The sequence below is a fragment of the Henckelia pumila genome, chromosome 2 (assembly GCF_033568475.1).
Source record: "Henckelia pumila isolate YLH828 chromosome 2, ASM3356847v2, whole genome shotgun sequence".
NCBI lineage: Eukaryota > Viridiplantae > Streptophyta > Magnoliopsida > Lamiales > Gesneriaceae > Henckelia > Henckelia pumila.
In genome coordinates, this window is record NC_133121.1 from 174,152,508 (window position 1) to 174,167,639 (window position 15,132).

General features: G+C 36.6%; 2 protein-coding genes across 3 annotated transcripts; one reads left to right on the plus strand and one right to left on the minus strand.

Annotated features, from left to right (window-relative positions):
* Positions 1 to 303: 303 nt before the first annotated feature.
* Positions 304 to 3,429, minus strand: LOC140883519 (glycerophosphodiester phosphodiesterase GDPD4). The gene is made up of 8 exons (XM_073290022.1): positions 3,151 to 3,429; positions 2,975 to 3,072; positions 2,707 to 2,767; positions 2,554 to 2,634; positions 2,191 to 2,283; positions 1,428 to 1,517; positions 769 to 896; positions 304 to 691 (listed from the first exon to the last, which is right to left on the minus strand). Exons 1-8 carry the CDS (start codon positions 3,376 to 3,378, stop codon positions 523 to 525), a joined length of 948 nt encoding a protein of 315 aa, XP_073146123.1. The 5' UTR covers positions 3,379 to 3,429; the 3' UTR covers positions 304 to 522.
* A 191-nt stretch (positions 3,430 to 3,620) lies between these two features.
* LOC140881368 (uncharacterized) lies at positions 3,621 to 9,684 on the plus strand. 2 transcript variants are annotated; one of them, XM_073286628.1, is made up of 12 exons: positions 3,621 to 3,761; positions 3,877 to 3,929; positions 4,018 to 4,104; positions 4,314 to 4,447; positions 5,708 to 5,766; positions 5,839 to 5,893; positions 5,975 to 6,025; positions 6,714 to 6,747; positions 7,525 to 7,634; positions 7,981 to 8,028; positions 8,609 to 8,728; positions 9,288 to 9,684. In XM_073286628.1, exons 2-12 carry the CDS (start codon positions 3,881 to 3,883, stop codon positions 9,354 to 9,356), a joined length of 816 nt encoding a protein of 271 aa, XP_073142729.1. In that variant the 5' UTR covers positions 3,621 to 3,761; positions 3,877 to 3,880; the 3' UTR covers positions 9,357 to 9,684. The 2 variants fall into 2 exon arrangements, with proteins under 2 accessions (XP_073142729.1, XP_073142730.1); XM_073286629.1 differs by having other exon boundaries at positions 3,655 to 3,773.
* The last annotated feature ends 5,448 nt before the right edge of the window (positions 9,685 to 15,132 follow it).

Consider the following 15,132-nt stretch of genomic DNA (forward strand, 5'->3'; position numbering starts at 1 on the left):
TGTTAATGTTCTCATTGATACATATTCACCGATTCCATGCAATTTCTGCTGAAATTTAATTTGTACATGAAATTTATTATATTAGATATTAATAGATTATATTTTTCGATAGATTACATCTAAAATAAAATACATAGACATGTCTAATTAATAATAAGAACTAAATGTAATTTTTTTTAATAAGGGGAAAATTAAATACTTTATTTTAATTTTATCGGAAATTAGCTAGAATTCGGTGGAAATATACCAACTAGACCATTAACAAAAATCTGTATATCAATTTGCTATTTAACTAATGGTTCATGTATCAAATTAATTTTTAATATATATATGTATCAGATTCTAGACAGTATCAAAAGTTGTCTCCTCTCCTTCCCCTGGTTTTAACAACACAAAAGACAGACAGACCGAGAAATGAATCCTTTCCCAGCAAACAATAAACCAAATCAAAAGGTCAACACTGTGAAGAAGAAATGACATTCAGCCCTCTGAATATTCCATTTGTTGATCCCTTTAATTTAGTCAAGACGATAACGAGAATCCTTGTTCAAAACATCGTGCTCGAGTATCTTGCATAACACGATGTAGCAAGGAAGGATTACTCGTGACAATAGCATCCACATGCTCAAGCAACATCTTCTTCATGGACTCCTCGTCATCCACGGTCCACCCGTAAACCTTCTTATTTCTCCTGTTTTAAATAGCAACAAGAAATAATACACAGCACTTTTATGACCAAATTATGTTCTTCCGCATTAATGATCTTACCCATGGAGAATTCTCACAACTTTTTCATCAATCAAAGGGTGGTAAACACCAACAATCTCGGCATTCCTCATCCTCAATAAATTTGTTCTGGTACCAGTCAATAGATCCATCATCACAATGTAGCCTACCTACACAACCATGATAGAAACAAACACCAATGAAAATCACACTTACATGCTGCAATGACTACAGACACATATAGTAGTCAAATCAAATCCATATAACCAAGATGTTCCAATCATCCTCCACAAGGATCACAAATCAGTAGATCTTGAACAGAATAAAACCAGCAAGCGTTAACAATAAGGTTAGGTAAAGTATTATTCACTTTTCACTTGGTATAATAAGAACATGTCACAGCAAAATTAACACATGCCACAGGATGAAATGGAAGAAAACTGTAAAATGAAAAGCTCATCTACTTGCATTCCCTAGTCTGTACATTACTAGGTTCAAGCAGAGATTGTGCAAACTCATTTGCCGCTATCAGATCATCAAGCTAACCTCCAATTATCATGTATTCATAGGCACAAGAATGGGAACAAGTTATACTGGAAATTTATTTCTTAAGTTCAAAATATCACAAGATACAACTACAAAAGATTAGACATGGAATGAAATCAAAATAGGAGAAGCGCGAGAGTTTAGCCTACTTTTACCTTAATATCCGTTGATAATCTAATTATATCCCTCACTAGGCTGTCACTTTTGGCCCATACGATGCAATTCTTACACTTAGTTCTTTCAACCTGCAGAAGTACAGGGAGAACCTTATTTTTATTCACAGCTATCACCCATATAATCACCAATATAAGATAAAAAAGGGGAAGAAAAACTGTGGAATAAATAAAGATAGAACTTTTGTTTTAAGAAAAGTAGGGTCCAAACTGAAAATCACCAATAAAGTAAATGAAAAGGTCTCAAATGTAGCATGCAAACAATATAGTTGGATAGACATAGTAAAAGTAATAAAATTCAAATCATTAACAAAATATAGGAACCCAGCAGTACTTACAAAAAGATTCATATTCTAGCTTCTTCATTGGAAGTGCTAGTTGATCATGTACCAACTTTAACGGCAGTTTTCCTCAATCTCACATAGAAACATTTCTCCAAATAATTTCTACCATTTTACTTACTTCATTTGAAAAACTATTGTAAATTGAAACCAATTCAAGTTCCTCAAAATTTTCAAATAACTTCTATTTTTCTTTTGGCAAATTTAATTATTACTATTAATCTGCAACCAAGATTGAGCCATTGAACTTTAGACCATCTTGTGAATTCCATGGTTCAAATTACCACATTGACAAAAAATTTGCAAGTGTCGGGTCAAATTTACGTTCCACAGTTAGCATTGGTAACGAAGGAGAAACAGAAAAGTACGAAATAATCACCAGTTTAGCAGTGCAATTTACTTACAACAGAAAGGATATCTTTTGCAAGTTCTTTTTCATGCAGTGGAGGCCCCACTTTAGCATCAAGGATCACCAGCCGAACAGACGCTGATATCAACTGATGCATCGATAACAGGAATGAAAGATAATTAGATTATATTGTCGCTCAACAATATTTTGAAATGTTTCCCACTTGATTCAATCTCAAGTGATCATTTGTCGTAGACAGCAATAGAAAACTGATTCTAAAGGTTCCAAAACGGCGTAACATGTAGCCTAGATTATTTGCAATACTATGATGGTATATAAACTGCTTCAATTCATAAAAAAATATTTCCTCTGGAACCTGTACCCCCACTCTGTTTAGAGTACAGATTTAGCTATATACCTTCAATGCATCTTCAAGAGTTGGAATATTTACATCATGAAACTTCAATGAATGCTGATTGTTAGAAACAAGCCCTCTGATCTACAATCATAAAGTAAAAACTAGATTAGCATTTAAATGTATATTTAATCCGGCCAAAGCCATTGATCTCACCTCCTTGATGCTCAAGAAACCAACTTTAGAGGTAATGTTCCCAGATAGTAGCTGCAGTTCCCTGCCTGCTACATGTGAGAAACAACTTTCCAGACTAGTTGAAGCAAAATTTTCTTGACAACAAGAAGTAAGAAAAATGTGAAATGACATTCCATTTTTATGTCAAATAACTATGAACTGAATTGAGTGAATGAATGAATGATCTCAAGAAACGAAGTACGGAAATTTGCCATAGTTTGTGTAATGCAACAGAAAAATAGAGGTATACCTGTCGTGAAGAGCAAACAAGAACCCATCTGAAGAACGGGACACATCCACCTCGACACAATCTACTCCAGAACTCAAAGCAATACGAAATGCGTCAATCTGGAGCAAAGAAAGCTGAATGAATGGTTGATTTTATGAGAGAAGAGGAGAGGAGAGGAGAGGACAGTAAGTACCTACCGTGTTAGGGAAGGCCCTTGTTGAGTCGCCTCCATGAGCACAAACCAAAGGAGGGTTATTGATCCAGCTGCATTTGCTTGATTGTAATTGTATCTGTTGGAGCCTCAAATAAAAGTAGAGAGGAGGAACTATGCCTATCACCGCAACACAGATTATTACAATTCTCCACACCAATTTTCTTCTCACAACCCTCTGCCTCTTAAACTCTCTTGCCATCGCCGATCCCATGCTCTGCTTCCTCCCTCCTCCTTTCTCTCTCACTTCTATTCTAATAATTATTATTATTATTTATGAAAATGGACTTTCTTTTTTCTTTTTCTTTTTTTTTTTTGAAAATTCTTTTTGAAACGCTGAAAATGGACTTTCTTAAAATAATAAGAATGATTGCCGATTGGAGAGAAAATAATTTATTTTTATAAAACTTAAATTCGATTACTATATCAATTGGGAAATTACTACAAAGAAAAGATAACGCCCCTTAAAAAAAAGGAAATACTATTAGTATAGATAAACCCGCTATTTCTATTTCCGGCTGCTGCTACTCACATTCACAGTCGCGAGATATTCATTCCAATTCTCTCTCTGAAGTCAGAACTCGAACTTGCGAGGAGGTTATTGTTATTGTATGATTGTATCAATTTTGATTTTATATATATATATCACTGCCTTTGGAGATGAATGAATGAATCAATTGTCATTTTACTTTTTTTTGTATGTTTACGGCAGCAAAATGGAGGAGTTATTTCTCTATATGAAGACTCTCCGTTCTCAAATGGACGGTATTCTTTGATTCAATTCAATTTTTCGTTTCATTGCTGTCGAATTTAAACTTATTTTTTATTTGATTAACACTGCCAATAATTGCAGATGTGGCGGATCAAGCAGCAAAGATCTCTGTTGAAGAGCATATGCACGCCACTACCATTCAAACTCTCCAAAATGATCTCGATATAGGTTTTCTACGTCACTTGTTATATATTTTTATTTTAATTCTTTTCCTTTTCGTAGCTCTTGTTTTGGTTGTTCTTTGTCTCGATTAATACTTGTAATTATAGGTTCATAGATATAGATTTTCCCTAGCTAGTAGTCCTCTACTTGTTTCCAGATGTTTTACAATGTGCTAGTTACTTTATTTTCTTATTTCTTTTTTTGATGAAATCTAGTGAAAAATGAAACAAGGCAAGTCAAAGAAGAAACTGTTCAGATGGCCAAGGCAAAGCAGCTCATCTGTTTGCAGATTTCTGAAAATCATCTGAAAGTTGCTTCTCTCGAATTTGATTCGTCCACCCTCAATCAGGTAAAGCTTTTGGTTCAACTGAAATTCAATATATTGATAGATGTTTGCATGTTATGTAACTACCAAACTCAATCACTTTCCCCCATCGAGAAACTGGTAATAAACTTATAAATGATATGTGTTTTTTATTTCATTATATTTTTGGGATATCTTATTGTATATTACAAGACCTAAACTGTCAATCTAAAAGGTGAGGTTGAACTGAAGCTGCAGCAGGCATATGAAGGCCAAACTTTGTGGGTTCACCATGCGAATCAATCTGTTTTCATTTGTTTAATTTTCAGCTAGTCCTTCTTCGCCTAGGCCACAAAGGCCTATATACAATAGTGTCTCGCAAACTATGCATGGCGGAGATATGTTTATAATCATATCCGATTAAAACATGATACCGTTGCTTCTGCGGTTGTGCCATCTTCCATGTCCTCCTGAGACTTTTTCTTAGTAGGTTTATCTTAAGTAATCTGGCGACATCCCTCGAGTAGGTACACTTGTTGTTTCTTACTTATAGAGATTCTTCATCGCTGGAGTACTCTGTTGTCTGAGTCTCATAGGTCCTAAAATTTTTCTCATCTAGGTAGTTTTTGATGTTAACGCTCTTTGAAACCCATGTAAGCCTGCAATGACTTGCATCAGACATACGACAGCCTCAGTGGTGCCTCATTCAAATCCACCTTAACCAAAAACAGTAGCGAATTTAATAGGTTGATTTTTCTAAGAACTTGTGCCTTGTGACATCTTCAACTGAAATACAAAACTGCATACTATTCATTCGAACACCTTTCGATCTCCAGAAAGAATTATAAGCTTAATACTTTCAGTTCACGCTCATGTTCTCTAAACAGCTTGCAGAAAAAGGTACTTTCAAGTAGCCATTTCTCTAAACACTTCCAACTAGATCTTGACCCTTGGTAGTCGTGAGGCAGCTTGCACAATTCTATGAGGATGCTAGTACACTGAATGCATTTGGAGGCTAATGGTATTTTTTTAAAAGCACATGAAACTTACATATGTGTTCATATAAGTCCTTTATTTTCTGTTATCCTTTTCTTTTCTGTTTTAAGTAATTGTACTGAAAACATAAAATCCTCAAGAACACATTTGAAAGAGTTATAATTTTTCTGTATGCATTTTATAAGTCTCACATATCTAGAATATTAGGGAAATTTCTTCTTTCTATGGAAAAATGGAGGTTGGGTCTTGTTTTTTCAATTCATGAATCAAACTACTTACCTACTCCTCTCGAATCCTCTTGGCATGCAGACAATAGAGCTTATGCAACAACAAAAATTAAGCCTGTCAGCGAAACTTGTGGATAGAAGGTAATTCGAAGATCATGTATCACAAATGGGACAATGGATTACTATATAACGGCACCATTGATTTCCTAACAGTGGGCATTACGTAAAGGTTTCCGAGGATATTAGTCGAGAATTGAAAGAATGGCAGGTTTGACAGCTTACTGTTTAGTATCCAGATCATGCTTGCTGTATTTGTCAGTGTTACAAGGCTGTGAATTTGACCATGCAGGAGTGGATTGATGCTCACCAATTCAGCCCAATGACCAGAGAAGGCTTAGTGGTTTCTTGAAATACCATTTCCTTTCTGTTCATAAAACATTTATAATTTATTAAAGAATAATGAAATGCACAATTCTTCAGATAGTAACAACTCAACTCTCCAGGTTACTCTAAAGATTTATGCAATATAACTTCAAAGCAATAATGCATAAATCTTTGAATGAGTGCATGAGCTCAATTGCAAGATGAAGCTATCATCAGTTGCATTTAATTTTCTTTTTTGAGGCAATCTAAATGCAAGAAAATGATTTCTCTTAATCAAACTGTATGGTAGCTCTAAATTTAACATGATAACATGTTGTATGGATTTTGAGGTGCAACCAAAAATTAAATTTCCCTTAGCATTCTCTAGGCTTGTTGGTTAATATTCAAATGGTGCTAAAGCATCAATTATCTTCTTTCTCATGCTATTTTATAGTTTTTGGTCAATCATGTATTTAATTTTCTTGTTTGATACTGTAAACATACGTTACCACCTCTCTGATGATCTAATCTATGTCAACCTAAAACCATTGCATCGCTAAATGATATTGATATGAATTGTGATTTGATAATTCATTTGATAATTTCCCAGTTTCAAGGAGGAATATTTCTTGGAAAAATATAAATTACAGAACATGGATTTGTTAGGTGCTTGTTGCATTCTCAGAGGGCAGGTATATTATTGATTTGGGTGGATGTTCATGCAGGTAAATGAAAAGGCAAATGGAGATAGAACTGAAGGTACAGTTCAACATGTTCTGTCAAGTGAAATGTACAATGGCAATTTCTTTCTTTTGCAGGATGAAAATGGCTAAGCTGTTAAACACAAAAAATTAAAAATTAAAAATTAAAAAAGTTAGTAAGAATCCATTTTAATTTTGTCAATTCCAAGTTTTGTCAGATTCCAACGTAAAGCATTTTAATGAAAAATGTGTTTCTATTTCATTAGAAGATGTAATGTTCACTTGTATATGATTGACGTGGAATAGTTTACCTTTATTTCTCAGTGTTGGGATTCATTCAGTTTTGTTCTAGTCAAATAAGATAAGATGAACTGGACCATACTTCATTAAAAACCTAATGATGAGTTTAGCTTATTTTGAACATGCCGTTGTAATTTAATTCCCACCTTGTAGCCTTTTTCCTGCGGCCAGATGTGCATTGTGGGGAATAATATGTTACTGCCTCTAAAGCGAGTAAGCGACTATTCAATAGATCATCTGTAATGCATATGAAACTTCATGTCTTGTAATTCATGACCCACTTGATGGGATAGATTACAGTTATAGAATTTGCTCAGTTATCAGCATTTAAAAGCGAAGTGTCTTTTCTGATAACATTATAACGTGACTTCACGAGAATGAATATGTTAGTTTTGGTGCAGTCAATAGGAGTTTTGATTGCTACTGATCGTTGATGTTTATAAATATGCCATATATCGCATATAAGAAATCTCAGAACAACTTTGTTTATGTTAATTATATTCACAAAAATGACTAAGACCATGCTAATTACCAGACTTTCAGAAAGATGTCAGTCAAACAGAAATTTTGGATTTAAATGCTGCTACAGCCAACTTGGATAAGCTGGAACAATTGAAAGCAAATCTTCTTGTGGAGAATGCTAAGGTATGAATGTTAGATTATTTGATTTATGTCATTATATTCCATCATCTTGAAAAAATATTTTGTTTAGATAATAAGAGATTATACCACCTTTAGAATGCCGATTAATCATATGGTTGGTAGCTTTGTTGGGGTCCTTTTGAAAAAAATTTAGTTCCAGGTATAGATGGATCGGTGAAATATTCATATGCTCTAGATTTTTTTGTCAGTTCTGTCAGTCACCCAAAGATCGTTCTCAGAAAAATGACTGTCCTTTGCTGACTTTGCGCGGGGGAAATTTTTGTGATTATTTTGGGTGATAGCTCACTGCATAATTTAACTTAATTTTGTGACTATATTGGTGTTACAGATGAGGGAGTCTGTTGATCTACTGAAGTCCAAAATGAATTGTTTTAAGGTAATTTGTGTACTCATTATTATTTTTTTTCAATTTTATCTCTTGTATTTGCTTTGTATGTATTTTGATGAACTGTTAATTAGCTGACAGCTGGTCAGTTCTTGTGCAAATCTGGCTTTTCCCAATCTTTTCCTTGCAGAAATATGCAAAGAAGCAAAGAAAAAGAAGCAAACATTATAATTAGATTCCGACTGCCCGACATAGTGGTTAATTGGTCTGGCACAACTTTAATCAGTACATGAAGTTATTTCTTCTGTTTCAGTTTGCATGGGAAAGAATGTAATGGTCATCCGTTGTTCTTTGTTTTTGATAGGATCATGGCAGTTGTGAATTTGTTAACATAATTTATTGGCTAGTTTGCAATCAAAAATTATTTCACGTATGAACATCATCTGGTCACTCAATTATTCACTGAAAAATCAAGCCAGTGAATTGCTATTTAGCAAAAGCAAATTGTTAAGCCTAGAGGAGATTAGATTTTTAAGCTTCCCACTTTCTGAATCATGTTGATATAATCCATCAAGCGTTTCTAACTAGTGAAATGGTCCAACCGTTGATTATGATGGACGGGCAATTGCAGCAAGAATTTGTGAAAATGGATGAGAAAAGCCTGGAAGAGGAGCTTCAAGCACTCTTATCTGGCAAAGCTGGAGAATACGAGTATGTGCAATCTCTGCAGTTCCACATTAGGAAATTGAAAGTAAGTTTTACCAACTCCTCCTTTAGATTAAATAATTTACAACCTAGGCAGCATTCACATCTGTCTTGAGCTCTAAAGTTTCTATCTTAAATCTCTGATGGTATGTTAATCTGCGAGTCTGTGACCTTCAACCTTGGAAAACTGACTTAATGATTGTGAATATTGTGATAAAGAAGAAAGTTTGGATAAGCTGCCGAATCAAGCAGCTAGTGATATTGTTTTACGGGCTTAGAAGAAATGGGCCAGCAATTAAATAGAGAAAGACTCGGTATACAAAATATATATTCGAGAAGAAAGAAGAAGAATAGCACAAATGGGGCGGGGAGGTTGGGTGGGGGGATAAATAGGGAGGAATATTTGGTTATTTCTTTTTGAGAGTTTAGCTATTAGCTGAACTAGCGAATTTACAATTGTACAGAGCAATGTCTCTGGGAAAACTACCTTACAATTTCGTTATAATGTATTTAATTAATATTTACCTATTTTGATCCATTTATTTGTGAGAGTTATTGTCGTCGCAACATATTTACTAACTCATCTTTTATGTTCATTATTTTAGGAAATTTCGCACAAGGTTAGGTGCTCTTGTGGAGAGGATTTCAACGTTGAGCTGGATCCATGTGCTTGAAGACTCAGATAGGATGGATGGAAGGAATGAGCACAGAAGAATTGTTTGGAATTCTTGTTGTACCAGGTAAATATGCCAGGAAGTGATTTAGAGAAGTATATGGTCGCCAAAATCAAAGGGCAAAGATGATGTGAATTCATAGTAACACTGAGTGTATTCATTTACAATATCATGAAAGTGACAGCCTCTCATGGTCATACCTAACCTGAGTTAGGTCTTCAATTTTTCGAGTACCTTCCGTGTATGTATCATCACACTATTCTTTCAGCAAATTGGCGCCTTCATTTTTTAGGCTTCACCAATGAAATCCAGATGAATTTAAGTTTTACCTTCTTGTTAGTTTGGTTTTGAAGCGGCGGGGCGGATTGGACGTCAAACTAATCTTAGCCCTTTTTTTTATATAAACTTTAAAATAAAAACTAAAATAAAATATTGAGAAACATGATAAGAAACAAAATTGAGGGACGATTGGGATGGGTAAACGAGTTGGAAACATGTACCTTCTCCAGAATTTATGCATCTCACCAGCTATTTGTAACGTTTTCTCTTCTAAGACTGAACTTTGGCATTCTAGAATGGGTCACCCATCTTTTACTAAGTTTTCCGTTGTAATGAATGAATTTCATTTTACCCCTATCATTGATGATATATCTCATTGTTCGGTGTGTCATTTGTCTAAACAAAAACGCTTGCCTTTTGTTTCCAATGGTTCTATTTCCCAATGTTGTTTCGATTTGGTACATATAGATGTTTGGGGACCATTTTCAACAATAAGTATTGAGGGCTATAATATTTTTTAACCGTTGTGGATGATCATTCTGTTATGATCTTAAGCCCATTGGGCCACCTACAATTCCCCTCCAATACCGATTGTGGACATGATATGAGATTTTCCCAGCACTGCCTTGACAAAAGGAGCACACCGTAGCTTCAGTATTCCCGATCTCAGGCTTCAATTCCTCCTAGTGCCCCCGTATCCTGTACTAGGGGGGTGCAAACGAACTGAGCCGGTTCGTGAGCTTTACGAGCTCGCTCGATAAATATTTGATTCGTATTCGAGCTTATCGAACTCGAGCCGAATTCGAACATGTTCGAAATTTTTTTTGAGCCGAGCTCGAGCCAAAATTATTATGTTCGATAGTTCGCGAATAGTTCGCGAGCCTTAATATTTAATTAATATAATATATTTATATAATAAATATATATACATTTCGAACTTTTTCGAATATTTCGAGTTTTTCGAACCATAATATCCGAGCAATAGTTCACGAATATGTTCGAGCCGAGCTCGAGCAAAATATTTAAAATTATCGAGCTCGAACTCGAATATACTCTTATCGAGCCGAATTCGAGCCTTAAAATTTTACCATTATTCGGTTCGATTCGATTCGTTTGCACCCCTATCCTGCATAGGTGCGAAGACCCAATATTGACTCCCTTCTTCGCATGGTATATGTGTTTGCTGATGCCGATGACCCAACATGCATGGGTTTTAGATGAATGCCCACTGGTTAATTGGGCCAAATCATGTAATTAATATTTTTATAGATAGACCAATTTGAGCCCAACATGATCACCAAATGACCGGAATAACCAAATCTTTTCTTCTCAGCCCCAAGTCTCGACTCCTTGGTCTTTACAATTATAACCAGGTCTTGGGCTTTTAACCTTCCCCATATTTCATCTATGGGCCCAAGAATCACATAACCCATGTACCGCTCCTTGCTATCATCTAATCAAAGCCTGCAGAAACACCGCCTTAGCTTCCCATCTGAACGACTTCCCCTTCATCGTCATGGAAACAAACCCATATGGATTAATTGCTTTGCGGCCACTGTACCTTAGAATTAATACAATTTGACGACGTTCCCATTTCATCCTCGAAGTCTTCCTTTCAACCCACGAGTTCCAATTAAAAGTTCGCCTTTCGCTGCAAATATTAGGGATTTGAGGGAGTTTGGTTCTCTGCTCCTCCGATTTCAATCTAAGTACCGCCATATATTCTCGTGACCAAATTTGCTTTGCTTTAATATTTGGTCGTCTGCCTTGCACTTCTTTGTAAGACCCTCTTCCTTTCAGTGTTTTGTTCTTGATAGAGCAACTCATGATTCATCTTCACCACTGGTTCATTGATGACACCTTGTTGGTTTGCTTCATCTCCCAAATTTTTATTCACCAATCTCTCCATCAAACCCTTGATATTATCTCGTTGGTCTACTGCAATCCTGAATTTTCCCTGACCCTTGATCCACTGTTCCATCAACACCTTCAGATCACTATGGCCTCCGAGAACTTGATCAATCATATATAGCCTACCCTGCACCTGAAACATACTCTCCTGCAACCCCCTCACCGATCGCTCCATAGCTTCAAACTTTGCATCTGTTCGTGTGTTGGCCATCGTTGTCCAGTGTCTCTCGAATCCGGCTGGTCGAACCAGTGTTGTGAACTCAATTTATATGAAAAGATAATTGAAGAATAGAATAAAAATATGATGAATTAAACCTAGAGAATAATCCCTGTACAAGAACTTTCGTTCTTCCCTAGCTTCAGCCAGTAAAACTCACAATGGAAAATAATCATTATCCTTAACTCTATGCAACCAACCCCTATTATACTACCCTTGCCCATTTCCCAAGGCACTCGTTCTAGAATTCTCTTCCTAAGGATATAATTGGTTTGGCCCAATATATTACAGCTCATGACAAAATCACCCTTTAAACCCCATGGGCTTAAGATCATAACACATTCTCTCTATATTTGGATATATCTACTCAAAACCAAATCTGATGTTCTTACTATGTTTTCAAGTTTTTGTGAGATGATTCAAACACAATTTGATAAATGAATCAAATCTGTACGGTCCGATAATGCAACCGAACTCAATTTCATAGCGTTTTTCAAATTTTGTGGAATTTTACACTACCATTCTTGTGTTGAACGACCCGAACAAAATTCGGTTGTTGAACGCAAGCACCAGCGTATTCTAAATGTGGCTAGAGCGCTTGTTTTCCGATCTAATCTTCATTTGTTCTACTGGAGTGATTGCATTCTTACAGCCATTTATTTCATCAATCGGACGCCTTCGTCGATGCTTTCTCATAAAACTCCTTTTGAGTTGTTGTTTCACAAACATCCTTCGTATGCGCATTTGAAGGTATTTGGGTGTTTGTGCTATGACTCTACTCTTTTAGCCCATCGCACAAAGTTTTCTCCTCGAGCTATTAATGTGTTTTCTTGGGTTATCCACCAAATTATAATGGTTACAAATTGTTGAATCTTGACACTAACAATATATTCATTTCTCGCAATGTTGTCTTCCATGAAAGTTTTTTTCCATTCAAAGGTTCTTCCCCTGCTTCTGACCCTTGTGATCTATTTTCTAATAGTGTGTTACTGTAGTGATCCTTACCGAGATCACCTACTAAACAGAACTTAGGCATGCAATTAACTTAATCAAACAGTAAACCAAAAATAAGCTGCGAAAACAAAAAAATATTAATACAATCCCAAGGAAAGGAATCTGTAAATACCCAAATAGTAATACAACCAAATCGAAAGCTTTATCAACCCAATACAATAAGAATAAACCCTAGGCGAAGCTCCAGCTGGCCAACCACTGCCTAACCCCTCTTGGATCCACCCGCCTCATCCAACCGCAAACCTGCCCCATGGAATAGGGTGTCCAGAAACACAGAGTACGAGACGTGAGTATAAAACGCTCAGCACGAGAGTATGAGTATACATGAATGCAAGTGTACCGTCTACTGAATAAAGGTCAAGAATCAGATGACAAAGACAGACCGGGCCCTGGTATGTAGCACGCTCTGCCGTCGCTTCAGGAGGTGGCTCACATACCGAAAACCAGTGGATACTCCAGGCCCAAATCGATGGATTTCCATCCACTAACAGGATAGGGTAAAACCTTAATAACAGACATCTCAAAAGAGATAGCTCAAGATGCAAATGTATGTGATAAGTGCATTTTGTGTGCATTATTTTGTGATAAGTTATTATCTATTTTGTGTGCATTCATATTGTTTTATGTATTTTTATGTGTTTTAGTGCATGTGTGTATATTTCACTCATCGGGTTAATTTTGTAGGAAAATGAATTGTTGAAGAGTGAATTACGGAGCAGCTTTGTTCAAAAACTCAAATTTAATTTTCGAGAGATTCAAATCAGATCTTTACCGTTCAGAATGAATTACAAGATGTTTTGAAGTTTCTGCCCAAATTTCAGCTCGATCTGACGGTTAGATCTCGAGATATGAATTTTTCAAAATCGTCGCTCGCGGCAGAAAATTTGTGTTGCGCGCGCGAGAATGGAGCTAAGTTATTGCATACTCCTAAATATTTTTAGGAAGCAAATACTATACCTGCGTCCGTCGTTAGCCTGTTGTTGTCGCTTGCCTCAAAACTAGGCCATAGCTTCGCTACGACGCCTAGATCGCTACGCACTTCCGGATTCCCAATGGGACGCCTAGAATGCCCTAGATCTAAGCTTGAATACCAAGGAATCGAGAGAATAGAGGTGAAAGGTGTGCCTGGAAATGAATCTCGACACCTCTATTTATAGACACGTAACGAAACGTCCGTTCCTCATCGTTGCGTCCATTCATCCGACGAACGTTGCTTCCGTTCTCCTTCGTTGCTTCCGATGTCCCATCAAGTGCGTAAGCAATGACGCATTCTGATGGCACGAACGTTGCGTCCGATCCCCGGACATTGCGTCCGATCCCATGATGTTGCGTCTGTTCCTCCTGACCCTTCGGACCATTTTTTATCATTCTGGGTCTATTTCCGGACTCCGCTAATCCATTAAAAGTCTCCTTAATCATGTTTAACTTAACTAACATGATTTATTGAAGTGATTAACACATAATCATCAATTTTGGGTACGGGTTACTACATTCTCCCCCACTTAAGACATTTTGTCCTCGAAATCAGATCTTAAGTACTGAATGTAAAACTACATGCAGAAACATCTTTTTTCAAATGCAAGATTTACAGAGTTTATAACCGAATACAACTCGAAAATGAAATCAAAATAACTCAGAATGTTCTGTATGCATCCTGCTCTCGAGTTCCCAAGTGGCTTCTTCAGTGCCTCGACGCTGCCACTGAACTAAAACTAGATGAATGACTTTATTCCGCAAGACCTTATCCTTACGATCCAGGATACAAATAGGTCTCTCTACATAAGTTAAATATGTATCCACCTGAACTTCAGATGGCTGCAGAATATGAGACTGATCCGCTACATACCGTCGCAACAGAGATACGTTGAACACGTCGTGAATACTGGACAGATACGGTGGCAAAGCTAGCCGATACGCTAAACCGTCAATGCTCTCCAAGATCTCAAACAGACCGATAAATCTAGGAGAAAACTTGCCCTTGAGGCCAAATCTGAGAATCCTGCGGAAAGGTGAAACTCTCAGAAACACTTTCTCCTCAACATCGAACTGCAAAGGTCTGCGCTTAGTATTAGCATAGCTGGCTTGACGATCCTGTGCAGTCTTAATCCGTTTCTTGATCTGATCAACAACATTTGTTGTCTGTTGGATTAACTCTGGTCCCTCAGTCTGTCTCTCTCCCACTTCTTCCCAAAAGAGTGGAGTGCGACAACGTCTTCCGTACAATGCCTCAAACGGTGCCATCCCAATGCTATGATGATAGCTGTTGTTGTACGTGAACTCAATCAATGGCAAATGATCTTGCCAGGCCGAACCAAAATCCATAACGCACGCTCGAAGCATATCTTCCAAAGTACA